Source organism: Heterodontus francisci, chromosome 10 (genome assembly GCF_036365525.1).
Source record: "Heterodontus francisci isolate sHetFra1 chromosome 10, sHetFra1.hap1, whole genome shotgun sequence".
Lineage (NCBI taxonomy): Eukaryota > Metazoa > Chordata > Chondrichthyes > Heterodontiformes > Heterodontidae > Heterodontus > Heterodontus francisci.
The window spans coordinates 27,178,238-27,195,593 of NC_090380.1; the positions used below are offsets into that span (position 1 = coordinate 27,178,238).

General features: G+C 41.4%; 1 protein-coding gene across 1 annotated transcript in view; it reads left to right on the forward strand.

The window, feature by feature from the left end:
• The window catches only part of kpna3 (karyopherin alpha 3 (importin alpha 4)), a 99,303-nt gene that overhangs the window by 37,887 nt on the left and 44,060 nt on the right, over positions 1-17,356 (forward strand). Inside the window, exons 5-9 of the mRNA XM_068040312.1 lie at positions 2,269-2,321; positions 7,503-7,598; positions 9,547-9,632; positions 14,049-14,135; positions 16,954-17,123. Coding sequence (XP_067896413.1) covers positions 2,269-2,321; positions 7,503-7,598; positions 9,547-9,632; positions 14,049-14,135; positions 16,954-17,123 — 492 coding nt within the window. The remainder of the gene's footprint in view (positions 1-2,268; positions 2,322-7,502; positions 7,599-9,546; positions 9,633-14,048; positions 14,136-16,953; positions 17,124-17,356) is intronic.

Genomic DNA, 17,356 nt, shown 5'->3' on the forward strand with positions numbered 1-17,356 from the left:
CGTCAGTGGTGAAGGGAGTGAATGTGTGTGGATGGGGTGCCAATCAAGCGTCTGCTTTGTACTGGATGGTGTCCACCTTCTTGTGTTGTTGGAGCTGCACCCATCCAGGCAAGTGGAAAGTATTCCATCACACTCTTGACTTGTGCCTTGTAGATGGTGGAAAGGCTTTGGTGAGTCAGGGGGTGAGTTACTTCCCGCAGGATTCCTAGCCTCTGACCTGCTCTTGTAGGCACAGTATTTATATGGCTCCTCCAGTTCAGTTTCTGGTCAATGGTAACCCCCAGGATGTTGATAGTGGGGGATTCAGTAATCGTAATACCCTTGACTGTCAAGGGGAGATGGTTAGATTCTGTCTTGTTGGAGATGGTCACTGCCTGGCACTTGTGTGGCACGAATGTTACTTGCAAAAAAATCACACTTTTTGCGAGTTTTTAAAATTCCATAATAGCATGTCAGACATTCCATTGAGGAAATTTGCTCCTGTTTGAGGAAAAGCTAAGTGATACTTTTCTGACAGAGTATCAATAGAAATCTATGTATGAGGTTAGACGGTCCAGTTTAATCCAAGTTGGGTCTGGGTTGTACAGGTAAATGCAAAGACAATTTCTGAGCCTTGTACCTTAATCTGTGGCACCATGGACTCTCGACCAGAGGGTCAAAGAGTTTTGCATACCAACCTCGTGCATCAGTGAGCATCTCTCATCTTATTAGGTGAGAGGGCCATGTGGCCCGATCACTCACTGGATGACGCTGCACAATAGAGTGAGTGGGGTAAGAGGCGAAAAAGCTGGCTCAACTGTTTCTGTTTTCCAATAATGGAATGACTTTGGCTGGCCTTTGTCAGGGCTCGGACTATCATAACTGAAACTATGATCAGGAACCTTCTCTTAAAGGAGGGGGGGGTGCTCATGAACAAATCAGTAGCATTTGCAACAATGTTTATTTTGTATTCCACCCGAAATATCTGCATGCCAGACAAACTCGACTATAAACTGTCTATGTTGTCTATGTTTTGAAGTAATATTTTGAGAGGTTCCTCATTACTGACTTCCAAGATCTAGTGCATGAATTAATTCCAGATTTGTGTTGTCTAAACTCCCAGTATCATAACCGTTGTAACGCCATAGCTCAATTGTAAAGAATTCAAAAATGTCAAACTCTTTACCCATCTATCTGTTTAGAAAAACTTTGCAATGGGTGTGCATAGATGATGAAAGCTTGTCTGTAGAGCTTGGGAAATTCTTCATCAGGCCCATAGGATTCAGAGCATTCTAACTGGCTCGTTTCCCAGCAATATTTAAATACTTCACTCTCATAGAAAAAAAATTAATTCTTTTTATTCTTTCATGGGATGTGGATCACTTTGAGAATCAATCCCCCAAAAGGCAAGTTTTACTGTATGAAGGAGTTTATAGTGCATCAAGATACTTTACTCCACAGTGTCATCTGTGGCTCAGTTGGTAGCATTCTCACCTTTGAGTCACAAGGTTCCAGGTTCAAGTCCCACTCCAGGACCTGAGCACAAAAATCAAGGCTGACAGTGAAGTGCAGTACTGAGGGAGTGCTGCACTGTCGGAGTTGTCTTTCAGATGAGACGTCAAACCGTGACCCCCCATCTGCCCTTTCAGGTGGGCATAAGATTTTCCATTGAAAAGGCGCAGGGGCATAATCCTGGTGTCCTGGTCAGTATTTAATCCTAAATCAACAACACAAAAACCACATCCAGTGGTTGTGAAAAGTTCACATAAGTGCAAGTCTGTGTCTTTCTTCCTTTTACTCTATAAGAAAGACAGACTTGCATTCACGTAGCACCTGTCATGACCTGAGGAAAGTCCCAAAACACTTTACAACCAATGAAGCATTTTTAAAGTATAGTCACTGTTGTAATGTAGGAAACGTGGCAGCCACTTTACACACGGCAAGGTCCCGCAAATGGCAGTGATAATGATCAGATAATCTGTTTTTAATGGTGTTGGTTGAGGCATAAATATTGAGCAGGACACCAAGAGAACTTTTCTGCTGCTCTTCGAAATAGTACCACAGGAGCTTTTACGTTTACCCAAGAGGGCAGACAGTGCTTTAGTTTAACATGTCAAGAGTGGACTTAAACTCACGACCTCCTGATTCAGTTATTTAAAAGAGTTCATAGCACATTAAGACCTGCTGTTAAAATGCACAGGACAGCCAGAGTTTGTAAAGTGTTAATTTTCGACCACTGTGGAAGTGAAACAAATTTGCTTTATTTTTCTCAATGCTTTATAATTGCAGAATGCAACTAATGAAAATCCAGTCATTCAACTAAGTGCTGTGCAGGCCGCAAGGTGAGGTGATTTGTCAGCTTTGTTATTAACTGTTGAATATACTGGGATTATATGACTGCACTGAAATGGTACTTGTGTTAGTTCAGTATTGTTTTACTTAGTTATTTTGGTACCTTAATTATATCTTGAATAGGTAAACATTTTACAGTCAGCCTTGAGGGTAAAATACACAACTATGTAGATGAGCTTTTAATGGCAGCTGGGTAAGACCTGGGTTTCAGTATCTGAATATTAAACTTAACAGTAAACAGACCATCTAATAGCCTGTGTCTCAATGGTCTTCATAGAGCAGTTTTGCAAGTACAAGGACGTGCGCTTTTAGGTTTTAACAAAAGCATTTATATAGTGCCTTTAACGTAGAAAAATGTCCCAAGGCACTTCACAGAAGAGTAATTAGAATTGTGCAACAGAATGAAATATTAGGAGATGTGACCAAAAACTTGGTCAAAGAGTTGGGTTTTAAGGAGGTTCTTATAGGAGGAGAGATAGGTGGAAAATTTTAGGGAGGAAATTCTAGAGCTTAAGACTTAGATAACTGAAAGTGTGTCTGTTGTTGGTGAGATGAAGGGAGCGGGTGATGTCCAAAAGGCCAGAGCTGGAGGAATGCAGAGTTCTTGAAGGATTGTAGGGTTTGAAGAGGTTACAGAGAAGGCAAGGGCTAAGACCATAAAGGGATTTAAACACAAGTATAACAATATTAAATTAGAGGCATTGAGGGACCAGGAGCCAATATAAGCTAGTGAGCACGGGTGATAGATGAGCAGAACTTGGTGCGAGATATGATGTATGCAGCAGAATTTTGGATGAGTGAGGTTTATGGCAAGTGGAGGATGAGACACCGGCCAAGAGAAGATTGGAATAGTCAAGTCTGCTGTTAACAAAGGCAGAGGTGAGCATGTCAGCAGCCGATGGGTAGAGGTAAATGTTAAGGAGGTGGAAGTGGTCATCTTTGTGATGGAGAGAATATGAAGTGATAAACTCAGGAGCTGAAATAGGATGCTGAGGTTGCAATCAGTTTGGTTAAGCTGGGAGAATGGTCTGGGGGAGATGGAATTGGTGACGAGGGTACAAAGTTTATGAACATACATACGAACTAAGAAGAAGAGTAAGCCATTCGGCCCCTTGAGCCTGCTCTGCCATTTGATAAAATCATGGCTGATCTGATTGCGGCCTCAACTCTACTTTCCTGTCGATGCTCTATACCCTTTGACTCCCTTGGCAATCAAGAATCTATCTAACTCAGCCTTAAAAATATTCAATGGCTCCGCCTCCACTGCATTCTGGGGAAGAGAACGCCACAGCCTAATGACCCTCGGAGAAAAAAATTCTCTTCATCTCCATCTTAAATGGGAGACCCCTTATTTTTAAACTGTGTCCCCTGGTTTTAGTCTCTCAGCATCCACCCTGTCAAGTCCCCTCAAGATCTTATATGTTTCAATAAGATCACCTCTCATTCTTCTAAACTCCAATGGATACAGGCCCAACCTGTGTAACCTTTCCTCATAGGATAATCCCTTCATCCCAGGGAATCAGTCGAGTGAACCTTCTCTGAACTGCTAATGCAATTCTATCCTTTCTTAAGTAAGGAGACCAAAACTGTACACAGTACTCCAGATGTGGTCTCATCAATGCCCTGTACAACTGTAGCAAAACTTCCTTACTTTAATATTCCATTCCCCTTGCAATAAATGACAACATTCCACTTTCCTTCCTAATCACTTGCTCTACCTGCATACGGACTCTTTGTGATTCATGTACCAGGACACCCAGATCCCTCCGTACCGCAGAGTTCTGCAATCTCTCTCTATTTATATAATATACTGCTTTTCTATTCTTCCTGCCAAAGTGGACAAGTTCACATTTTCCCACATTATACTCAATCTGCCAAATTTTTGCCCCCTCACTTAACCTATCTAAATCCCTTTGCATACTCCTTATATCGTCCTCACAACTTACTGTCCTACCTAACTTTGTGTCAACAGCAAAGTTAGCAACTGTACATTCGGTCCCTTCATTCAAGTCATTTATATAAATTTTAAATAGTTGAAGCCCCAGCACAGATCCCTGTGGCACTCCACTAGTTACAGCTTGCCAACCTGAAAATTACCCATTTATGTATGGGCGGCACAGTGGCGCAGTGGTTAGCACCGCAGCCTCACAGCTCCAGGGACCCGGGTTCGATTCTGGGTACTGTCTGTGCGGAGTTTGCAAGTTCTCCCTGTGCCTGCGTGGGTTTTCACCGGGTGCTCCGGTTTCCTCCCACATCCAAAGACTTGCAGGTGATAGGTAAATTGGCCGTTGTAAATTGCCCCTAGTGTGGGGATGTGGTAGGGAATATGGGATTACTGTAGTGTTAGTATAAATGGGTGATTGTTGGTCGGCACAGACTCGGTGGGCCAAAGGGCCTGTTTCAGTGCTGTATCTCTAAATAAAAAAAAATGTCTACTCTCTGCTTCCTGTTAGCCAACCAATCCTCTATCCATGCAAATATGTTACCCCCTAGACCATAAGCTCTTAATTTGTGTAGTAGCCTTTGATGTGGCACCTTATCGAATGCCTTTTGTAAGTCCAAGAGACCACATCTACACGTACCCCTTTATCCATGTTGCTTGTTACTTCCTCAAAAACCTCTAATAAATTAACCAAACATTATTTCCCTTTCACAAAACCATGTTGACTCTGCTTGATATCATTATGATTTTCTAAGTGCCGTGCTATAACCTCCTTAATAACAGCATTTTCTCTACGACAGAGGTTAGGCTAACTGGCTTATAGTTTGCTGCTTTCTGTCTCGCTCATTTCTTCAACAGTGAAGTTACATGCACTGTTTTCCAATCCTCGGGACGTTTCCAGAATCTAGGGCGTTTTGGATAATTACAACCAATGCATCTACTATCTCCGCAACCACCTCTTTTAAGATCAGAGGATGAAGTCCCATCAGGTCCTGGGGACTTGTCAGCCTTTAGTTCTAATAGTTTTCTCAGTACCCTTTCCCTGGTGATTATAATCGTTTTAAGTTCCTTTCTCCCCTTGATTTAAAAGTATTTTTGGGGTGTTACTTTTGTCTTCTACAATGAAGACGGACACAAAATATCTGTTCAATGCTTCCGTCATTTCCTTATTTCCAATTATTAGTTCCCCAGACACACTCTAGAGGATCCACACTCACTTTTGTTACTCTTTTTCTTTTTAAATATTTGTAGAAACTCTTACTATCTGTTTTTATATTTCTAGCTAGCTTTCCCTTTCACTCTAATTTCTCCCCCTTGTTTTTTTAAATCCTTCTTTACTCGTTTTTAAATTCTGTCCAATCTTCTAACCTACCACTAATTTTCACAGAATTGTAAACTTTTTCTTTCAGTTTGATCTTTCTTTCACACTGGAATATGTCTTTCCTGAGTGTTATGAAAACTGCATGAGAGACTGGTAGAGGCAGCTTCAGTCAAGGCCTTCAAAAGGGAATTCGACTGTTATCTGAAAAGGAGAAATGTGCAGGGTTATGGGGAGAAGATGGGGTGTTGGCACGAGATGAATTGCTCATTCGGAGAGCCAGTGCAGACGTGATGGGCCGAATGGCCTCCTGTGCTGTAACAATTCTGTGAAATATTTCCTTAAATGTCTGCCACTGCAACTCTACTGTCAGACCCTTTAACCTAATTTCCCAGTTCGCTTTAGCCAGCTCAGTCTTCATACCCTTGTAATTGCCTTTATTTAAATTTAAAACACTACTCTTAGACACACTCTTCTCTTTTTCAAAGTGAATGCAAAATTCATTCATGTTATGATCACTGCTACCGAGAGGCTCTTTTATTATGATGTCATTAATTAATCCTGCCTCATAGTGCACTACCAGGTCTAGAATAGCATGCTCTCTGGTTGACTCTAGAATATGCTGCTCTAAGAAATTGACCCAAAAACACTCTATGACCTCATCTTCCAGGCTATGTTTGCCGATCTGATGCGTCCAATCTGTTTATATTAAAATCACCCATTTTGTGACGGGAGCTAAAGGCAATGGCTTCATTCTACCTAATGTTCAACTTTGTGTTATATAAAAAATTTTGTGTACTCACGCACTTCTGGTCACAGTTTCTTGTCATGCTTTTCTGTTAACATTTAACAGTGAAATTACCTGTGTGGTCTAGAATCAAAATCCTGCACGTGTTGCCAGTAATGGTGTAATTGCAGACTATGACCAGTAGGTGGCTCTGTGGAATGAGTTTCTGAACTCTCCCCTCAACTTGGTTGTATGGGCATCTTACTAATAATTTAAAAAATGTATTTTCTTCTAAATAAGTTGTCAAATTTTGTTTTGAAGCCAGAGAACAATAGTTTCGATAATAGTGTCTTTGTTAGAAATTTTGCCAGCAACTATTGCTAGTCAAAGGTATTTTTTCTACAAGTTAATTAAAATTCCAGTTAAATTCAAAATTGTATTCTACTATTTTCTCATTTTTAATTGTAACGCAGCCACAATTGTTTTTCTATTATGTGGTACTGTCTATTGTGCTGCATAGCATGGGGAAAAACTAGAGGAAAAATACCCATTCCATGCAAGCTGAATAATGGATTGGATGTAATGTTACCACAAGCTATGAAGTTGAGTGGTTGCTGGTCCCAACTTTTCTATTGTTGGGAATGATGTGGTTACATTGGAAACCTCCATGTCATTTGCATATAGAGGGTGCTCAACGGTAATTGGAACAGTATTATTCAATGAGAAAGGAAGGGTACGTAGCAGATAAGTAGGTTTAAAAAAAAATTAACAGCTACACATTAAGCAGCCTATCATCCAAAGTTTAAAGTTTAAGCTATTAAGTGTGTTAAGTAGGTTATTACTTCCCAGTGATGTAAAATGTCATTCACCTTTCCTCAGGGGTGCCTGACCACTCCTGTATTGAATGTCCAGACTTCAACAACCTGCACTGTTTAAATTGATGCCGTCATAAAAGTTATTGGACTTCTTTAACTAACGTCGTTTGTGGTTAAGTTTGTTTAGAATTGACTCATTGTCAACATATCTCTCCACCTGTGAACGGAAAGGTGGTGGTTTACTTAAAACACTTCTGCTTCCAATATGTACAGCATTCATGGCTACCAGAGTTTAATTGTTGTAGGTGTTAAGGATCATGGAAAATTTAACTTGTGTTTCTAACTTTGTTGTTCTTCAAAATCTTGCAGGAAGTTGCTATCAAGTGATAGAAATCCTCCAATTGATGAATTAATAAACTCTGGAATCTTACCAGTCCTTGTACGATGTCTAGAGAGAGATGACAAGTAAGTCTCATGATGTAGAAGTCTTCAGTGTTTATGTTTTCTTAACATATATGAATTGTGAAAGATGTTTAAAGCAAAGTGTTGCATCGGATTGCTGCTTTGTCTACTGGTCTTTTATGTATTGCATCTTGAATATGATTTTAAATGCCGTACTACAATTAGACTAATTTCTCTTCCTGTATGCATTAAACTTTGCCCTCTTACCTTAGGTACACTAAATAGTGATATTTGAGATATTATTTTTATTGCAACTGATGCAGGAATTGACTAGTAATGCATACAGATGCTGTTTATGAATAAAAATTTGCCTTATTCTGATCTAGGTTTTGATTTTGCATTTTGAGTATTTGTTATGTTGACTAATTGCAGAACCCAAGTATTTTCTTTAGCATCTTGAGGTGTCTACTAGTCCTATCTTGTTGGTTTTCTCTCTCGATCTACAATGGTTCACTGGCCAAGCAAATTGGCAGGATGATTAATTTCCATGCTATTGTCACCATTGATTTGGTTGCAAGAAGCTGCAGGGAAGCAGTGGATTGGGTTGCCCACCAAACCCCCTTTCTAGTGAAGATTTCACTCAAAGGTGCAAACTCAGGTTGGGAGCCCATCACAGGGCTGTCCACATACTGTATAATATACAGTAAACTATCATTGCAACTCAGCTGACATGTGTTTTTCAATGAAGAGTGTGTTGTAAATGATAATCCACACTTCAGTGGAGCAGCCGATATGTTTCTCTAGTTCTGTTAGTCCAGAATGTTTTACAATATTCTGTGATGTAATATTTGTTCTGGTTATGCAGAAAAAAGTACTTTGAGATCGAGCAGTTGTCCATGTGGTCTGTACTCTGTAAATGCTGATTAAACTTGATGTTGGAATTCACACTATTTTTGCACGCATTATGGGTGCCTTCGATCTCTCTATAATTTCTGTGCTATGCCTTTAATGTCATCATAATCACAGCTAGTGTGTCAATTACTGAAAGGAGTATGTGCTAGATCAAGTCCTTCAACTTTTTGAATGGTGGCATTGAGTATTGGAAAGTCAATAATCATGCAGACAGAATGATGATACAGATACATTTCCTCACTCCATTGAATTCCTGACCTCATCTGTGTTGCTGTGTGAAGACAGTAGAGAGGAAGGCACTTGCCTTCAGAGAGAGTGTGTTTCTTGACCACATTCGCTTGCCCTGTAGCAGATTGTTTAGGGTGAAGCTGACAAGCGAAAAGCAGCCTCCTTGTGTATCAGGCTCTGATCAACGCATCTGGTTTGCTCACTCCTGCCCCGCCAGCACCCACCATTGCCATTGAATATTAACTTAAAAGATCTGAATTCCTTTAAATGTATGCGGTATTATTACCATTTTAAGCATTGATTCTCCCTGCTACTCAGTAGAGATTAAAGATTTGATCCCCCACTCTAGTCATTTCCTAGGCTGAGTTAGAAAGTGTTGAGCAGAGACTGTAGCATCTCATTGAAGGTTTTGGGGGTTGGGGGTGGGGTGTGGAGCGACAGGGGCAGCAGTTGAATTAGGAGTAGTGTTGCTGAGCTGTCATCATATGCCTCCCTGCAACCAATCAAATAAGACCATAAAATTTGAGAAGAGAACTGTCTGTCTTAGTTGAAACACTAGTGGGCAAAAATTGTTAAAAAAAAAAAGCTAGGATTTGTGTGCCCTTGATTTGAGAGTAAATATTTTCATTAAAAAAAATCAAGTGGGATATTGCACTGGTATCACTTGCAGGAGCGTAAAGGAGACAAGTGGAAGTTGATGAGTGTATCAGGCATTAAGTAACCACCAAGTACAGGTAGAAATTTTATTTCTTCGTGCAATTCTTAGATTATGATGCAGTGAAAATATCACTAAAGCCCATATTTTATACTCTTTAGAGTTTTAGAAGTGTTTATGATTTTTTGTAGTAATGTGTGTTTATTGATGTTACAGTCCATCCCTTCAGTTTGAAGCAGCTTGGGCATTGACCAATATAGCATCTGGGACTTCTGCACAAACTCAAGCGGTGGTTGAAGCAAGTAAGTGACAAAACCAATCGACTGGTGATATTAATCCAACCATTTTTTAAATTTTCTTTGTGTTGGTCATGTACCTTACTACACTTCTGATTTCCAACAAATTTACCTATAATATGCAAATGAAATGTTGATGTCATTCTGTATTAAATGTCAGATCTGTTTTAATAAATAATTGAATAAAATAATTAAATAGTTAATTAAAACACATTAAGGATGGCAGGACAGGTGATCTGTCACGGCTGCAGCATGTGGAAGCTCCTGAATGCCAGTGTAATCCAGGGCAAACACGTCTACAGTAAGTGTTTGTGGCTCTAAGAGCTTTGGCTCAGAGTCATTGAACTAGAGTCCGACGCAGACACTGCGGCACATCAGAGAGGGGGAATGTTACCTGGGCATTTTGTATCAGGAGGCGGTCGCACCCCTTAGGATAGGGTGTTCTGATTTGGCCAGGGACAGGAGAGTGTGGCTGCAGCTGAGGCAGGTTAGGGCACCCGGAGGGCACAAGTGCAGGAGCCTCAGCCTTTGCAATTGTCCAACAGGTTTGAGGTTCTTTCAGCTTGTTTGGATGAGAGTGGGGACTGCAGGGTAGATGAGAAACCTGACCATGGCACCATGGTACAGGAAGTCATTCAAGTGGAGGGAGAAAAAAGGAATGTAGTGGTAGTAGGGGACAGTATAGTTAGGGGGATTAACACTGTTCTCTGCAGCAAAGAGTGAGAGTCCAGACAGCTGTGTTGCCTGCCCGGTACTAGGGTTCGGGACATCTGCTCAGGGATGGAGAAGAACTTCCAGTGAGAGGGGGAGGATCCAGTCGTTGTGGTCCATGCAGGTATCAACGACACAGGCAGGACAAGGAAAGAGGTTCTGCATAGTCTATATGAGGAGCTAGGCGCCAAATTAAGAAGCAGAATCTCAAAGGTAATAATCTCTGGATTATTACCTGAGCCATGTGCAAATAGACATAGGGCAAATAAGATAAGAGAAATTAATGCATGGCTCAAAGACTGGTGTGGTTGAAGTGGGTTCTGGTTCGTGGGGCACTGGCACCAGTTCTGGGGAAAGTGGTGGCTGTACCGTTGGGACGGTCTACACCTGAGCCATGCTGGAGCTGGTGTTCTAGCGAGCTGCATAACTAGGGAAGGGTTTTAAACTGAATAGTGGGGGCAAGAGATCAAATTTGAGAAGAGATGGTAAATCAAGGAATAGAGACAAGGCAAGAGAGAAAGGTATGAATATGGGAAATAGTAAACAGACTGTGACAGGAAGGGACAGAGCATACAAATCTAAGAGTAAATCAACAGATAAGGCTAGAGGTTAGAAAAATAATAAAAGGATAAAACTAAAGGCTCTGTATCTGAATGCACGTAGCATTTGAAACAAAACAGATGAACTGAGAGCACCAATAGAAATATATAAGTACAATCTGATAGCCATTACGAAGACATGGCTGCAAGACGACATAGATTGGGACCTGGATATAGAAGGGTATGTGGCACTAAGGAAGGACAGGAAGCTCGGAAAAGGTGGAGGGGTAGCTCTGTTAATTAATGATAGTATTCGCGCAATAGAGAGGGATGACTTCTCAGGAGACCAGGATGTAGAAGCAGTTTGGGTAGAGATGAGAAGTCATAAAGGCAAGAAGTCACTTGTGGGAGTGGTGTATAGGCCACCTAACATTAACCACACTGTAGGACGGGGTATAAAGGAAGAAATAATGGCAGCTTGTCAGAAAGGTACAGCGATAATTAATTATGGGGGATTTTAACCTACATATAGACTGGAAAAATCAGATGGGCAGAGGTAGCCTAGGTGAGACGTACATAGAATGTTTTCAGGATAATTTCTTGAAACAATACATTCTGGAGCCAACCAGAGAGCAGGCTATACTAGACCTGGTATTGTGCAACGAGATAGGATTAATTAATGACCTCATAGTTAAGGTGCCCCCAGGTAGCAGCGATCATAATATGATTGAGTTTTACATTCAGTTTGAGGGAGGGAAGAGTGGCACCAAGACTAGTATTTTAAACTTAAATAACGGCAATTATGAGGGCATGAAAGCAGAGCTAGCTAAAGTGAACTGGCAAATTAGGTTAAGGGATAGCTCAATAGAGATGCAGTGGCAGACATTTAAGTGGATATTTCAGAATACACGGATTAGATATTTCAAAGAGAAAGAAAAATTCCAAAGGTGGGACCCGCCATCTATGGTTAACTAAAACAGTTAAAGATAGTATCAAACTTAAAGAAAAAGCCTATAATTGTGCAAAGTTGGGAGGCAGGTCAGAAGATTGGACAGAATATAAAAAACAGCAAAGAATAACTAAAAGATTGAGAAGGAAGATAAAATTAGAGTACGAGAGAAAGCTAGCTAGAAATGTAAAGACAGATAGTAAGTGTTTCTATAGATATTTTAAAAAGAAAAGAGTCAACAAAGTGAGCGTTGGTCCTATAGAAAGTTGGTCTGGGGAACTAATAATGGATGGTAAGAAGATGGCAGATGAATAGAACAGATATTTTGCATAGGTCTTCATTATTGAGGATACAAGTAACATCCCAGTATTAGCTGTACGTCAGGAAATGGAAGGGAAGGAGGAACACAAAATTACAATCACCAGGGAAGTGGCACTGAACAAATTGTTGGAGCTGCAGGCTGACAAGCCCCCGGGTCCTGATGGACTTCATCCTAGGGTGTTAAAAGAAGCGGCCAGTGAGATAGTTGATGCGTTAGTTTTAATTTTCCAAAATTCCCTAGGTTCGGGGAAGGTTCTGTTAGATTGGAAAATAGCGAATGTAACTCGTTTATTCAAAAAGGGAGGGAGACCGAAAGCAGGGAACGACAGGCCAGTTAGCTTAACATCTGTCTTAGGGAAAATGTTAGAAGCTATTATTAAAGACGTTATAGCAGGGCATTTAGAAAAATTCGAGGTAATCAGGCAGAGTCAACATGGTTTTGTGAAAGGGAAAACATGTTTAACCAATTTATTGGAGTTCTTTGAGGGAGTTACATGTGCTGTGGATAAAGGGCAACCGGTGGATGTATTGTACTTAGATTTCCAGAAGGTATTTAATAAGGTGGCACATCAAAGGTAATTGCAGAACATAAAAGCGCATGGTGTAGGGGGTGACATATTGGCATGGATAGAAGATTAGATTAGATTAGAGATATACAGCACTGAAATAGGCCCTTCGGCCCACCGAGTCTGTGCCGAACATCAACCACCCATTTATACTAATCCTACACTAATCCCATATTCCTATCAAACATCCCCACCTGTCCCTATATTTCCCTACCACCTACCTATACTAGTGGCAATTTATAAAGGCCAATTTACCTATCAACCTGCAAGTCTTTTGGCTGTTGGGAGGAAACCGGAGCACCCGGAGAAAACCCACGCAGACACAGGGAGAACTTGCAAACTCCACACAGGCAGTACCCAGAATCGAACCCGGGTCCCTGGAGCTATGAGGCTGCAGTGCTAACCACTGCGCCACTGTGCCGCCCATAATGGGCTAGCTAACAGGAAACAGAGTAGGCATAAATGGGTCATTTTCTGGTTGGCAAGATGTAACGAGTGGTGTGCCACAGGGATCTGTGATGGAGCCTCAACTTTTTGCAATTTATATAAATGACTTAAATGAAGGGACCGAAGGTATGGTTGCTAGATTTACTGCTGACACAAAGATGGGTAGGAAAGTAAGTTGTGAAGAGGTCATATAAGGGGGCTACAGAGGGATATAGATAGGTTAAGTGAGTGGGCAAAGACCTGGCAAATGGAGTATAATGTGGGGAAATATGATATTGTCCACGTTAGTGGTTAGGATTTGGCGCTCTGCCCGCTGCGGCCCGGGATCGATTCCTGGCCAGGGAATGAAGTTTCTTAGGGCGGTGCAGTGGTTAGCACAGCAGCCTCACAGCTCCAGCGACCCATGTTCAGTTCTGATTACTGCCTGTGCGGAGTTTGCAAGTTCTCCCTGTGACCGCGTGGGTTTCCACCGGGTGCTCCGGTTTCTTCCCACAGCCAAAGACTTGCAGGTTGATAGGTAAATTGGCCATTGTAAATTTCCCCTTGTGTAGGTAGGTGGCAGGAGAATTGAGGGAAGGTGGGGATGTGGTAGGGAATATGGGATTCATGTAGGATTAGTGTAAATGGGTGGTTGATGGTCGGCACAGACTCGGTGGGCCGAAGGGCCTTTTTCAGTGCTGTAATCTGACTTGACAGGCAAACTTGTTAAAGGAATGGTTTCACGATTGATCTTTCAAAACCAAATCCTATAAATAGAATCGCTAGGACTAATTAATCTGAATCGTAAACCAAGTTACAACCTAAGATTTCCATATATATTCTTTTAATTATAATTCTCCGATTGTCGCCTTGATTAGAATGGAGCTAACATTTTGTGTTTTGGTTCCAGATGCTGTGCCTCTCTTTCTACGATTACTTCACTCCCCTCATCAGAATGTTTGTGAACAAGCAGTCTGGGCTCTAGGAAACATCATAGGTTTGTTTTGCTATTAAAACCTTTTTTATGCTGTTAAAGCACATGGAATTCTTGGCTTTTTGAATAGAGGCATAGAGTGCAAAAGCAAAGAAGTTACTCTCTACCATTGTAAATTCTCAGCTGGAGTAGTGTGTCCAATTCTGGGCACCTTGCATCAGGAAGGATGTCTAGGCTTTGGAGAGGATGCAGAGGAAATTTATTAGAATTCTTTTACTCATTCACTGGCAAGGCCAGCATTTATTGCCCCATCCCTCATTGCCCTTGAGAAAGTAATGGAGAACAGCTGCCTTGAATGCTGCAGTCTGTGTGGTGAAGGTACTCGCACGGTCAAGTTCGGTCAGGTGTTCCAGGATTTTAACCAGGTGATGATGATGGTTAAGTCAAGTGTGGAGGTGGTGGTGTCCTCATGTGCCTGCTGCCCTTGTCCTTCTGTGCGGTAGAGGTCACAGATTTGGAAGGTGCTGCAGTGCATCTCGTAGATAGTACACACTGCAGCTATGGTGCGCTAGTGGTGGAGCGAGTGAATTTTTAAGGTGGTGGATGAGATGTCAATCAAGCGTTCTGATTTGTCCTGGATAGTGCTAAGCTGCTTGAGTGTTGTTAAAGCCGCACTCATCCAGGTAAGTGGAGAATATTCCATCAAACTCCTGACTTGTGCCTTGTAGATGGTAGAAAGGCTTTTGGGAGTGAGAAAGTGAATCACTCACCATAGAATGCTCAGTCGCTGACCTACTCTTATAGCCACAGTATTTATTTGGCTGACCCAGTTAAGTTTCTGGTCAATGGTGACTCCCAGGATGATGTTGGTGGGGGATTTGGTGATGGTAAAGCTGTTGAATGTCAAGGGGAGGTGATTAAACTCACTCTTGTTGGTGATGTTCATTGCCTGGCACTTAAGAGGCACTGATGTTGCTTGCCACATGTCAGCCCAAGCCTGACTGCTGACTTGCCACATGTGAGCATGGACTCCTTCATTATCTGAGGAGGTGTGAATGGCACTGAGTACTGTGCAGTCATCAGCCAGCATCTCCATTTCTGACCTTATGATGGAGGGAAGGTTATTCATGAAGCAGCTGAAGATGGCTGGACCTAGGACATTGCCCTGAGGAACTCCTGCTGCGATGTCCTGAATGATTGGCCTCCAACAATCACTACCATCTTCCGAGGTATGACTTCTGCCAGTGGATTGTGACTTCAGTTTTACTAGGCATCTTGATGTCACGCTCTGTCAAATGCTGTCACTGTCACTTTGCCTCTGGCATTCAGCCCTTTTGTTCATGTTTGGATCAAGGCCATAATGGAATCTGGAGTTGAGTGGCCCTGATGGAACCCAAACTGAGCATCGGTGAGCAGGTTATTAGTAAGTGCTATAGTAAAAGCAAAATACTGCAGATGCTGGAAATCTGAAATCAGAACAAAGTGCTGGAAATACTCAGCAGATCAGGCAGCATCGGTGGACAGAGAAGCAGAGTTCGCGTTTCTGGTCTGTGATCTTTCATCAGAACTGGCAATGGTTAGAAAAGTATTAGGTTTTAAGCAAGTGAGGAGAGGGGTGGGGAAGAGAACAAAAGGGAAGGTATGTTATAGGGCAGAGGGCAGGAGTGATTAAATAACAAAGCTTTCATGGGACAAAGGCAAGAGAGAGAGTGTCAATGGCAGGATAATGAGCAGCTCTGTCCAAAAGCACGACGTGAAAAACAGGGGCATGGTTAAAAAATAAAATAATTTTAAAAAAAATAAAAAATAAAATAAAATAATTTTTAAAAACTAAAAGAATAAATAAATTTGGACAGAGTTGCTCATTATTCTGCCATTATCACTCTCTCTGGACTAATGCTTTGTCGTTCACCACAACCATTAACACTTTCTGCCTTTGTTCCATGACATCTTTGTTATTAATCTCTTCGCCCCCTGCCCTATCACACATCTTCCCTTTTGTTCTCTTCCTCCCAACCCTCCCCCCCCACCCCACCCCACCTCTTCTCTTGATTAAAACCTAATACTTTTCTAACCGTTGCCAGTTCCTTTAAACAGTCAATTCTGTTTCTCTCTCCATAGATACTGCCTGGCCTGCTGAGTATTTCCAGCACTTTGTTTTTATTTTATATTAGTAAACGCTATTTGGTAGCACTGTCAACAACACCTTCCATCACTTTGCTGATGACTGAGAGTAGACTGATACCACAGCTGAGGTACTTGAGTTATGTGGAGAGAATGGAGAAGCTGTAATTGTTCTCTGAGCAGAGGATGTTAAGGAGAGATTTAATTGGTGTTCAAAATTATGTGGCATTTTGGATAGAGTAAATAAGTAGAAATGCTTGCCGCTGGCAGGAGGGTCAGTAACCAGAGGGCAAAGTTTTAAGGTAATTGGCAAAAGAACCAGAAGGGAGTTGAAAAATGTATTGTACAGAGTGAGCTATGATGATATGGAATACATTGCCTGAAAGGATGGTGGAAGCAAATTCAGTAGTAACTTACAAAAATAAATTGGATATATAATTGACAATGAAAAATTTGAGGGCTATAAGTAAGAACAGTGGTGTGGGATTTATTGGAAATCTCTTTCAAAGAGCCAGCATAGGCACAATGGGATGAATGTGCTCCTTTGCTGTTTGATTCTGGTATTGAGTACCTGAACTCGACAACTCAAACAAGCCACCAAAATATCATGTATTTTTTGCTTTAACTATTTTAATGAGTTAATGCATTAACATATTCATCAAGCTGCTGTATATGCAACAGCCACAACATTGCTTCTTTCATAAAATTTTCCAGGTTCTCATCTCTAATGCAAACACTTTCATTTTCGCCTCTTTAGGTGATGGTCCTCGGTGTAGAGACTACGTCATCTCATTGGGAGTTGTCAAACCTCTTCTGTCCTTCATCAATCCCTCCATCCCCATCACTTTCCTCCGTAACGTCACATGGGTCATAGTTAACCTCTGCAGGAATAAGGATCCACCACCACCAATGGAGACTGTTCAGGAGGTAAAGAGATTGGACTAACTTTGTCTCTTGTGCTTTTGGCTGGAACAGATGTATTTTTAAATCGATTGGATAAAGTTGAGTTTCTTTTCTTGTTAGCTTGAACTCCTCATGAAATTCCTTTATAATGGGTCTGTATAGGTGACATTTGCAAATGTGATAAAGCTACTTAATTGTAGAGAGAGAGTACAATTAAAGTTGTTTACCCGTGGTGAAGAGTAATATTGAGGTTGGTC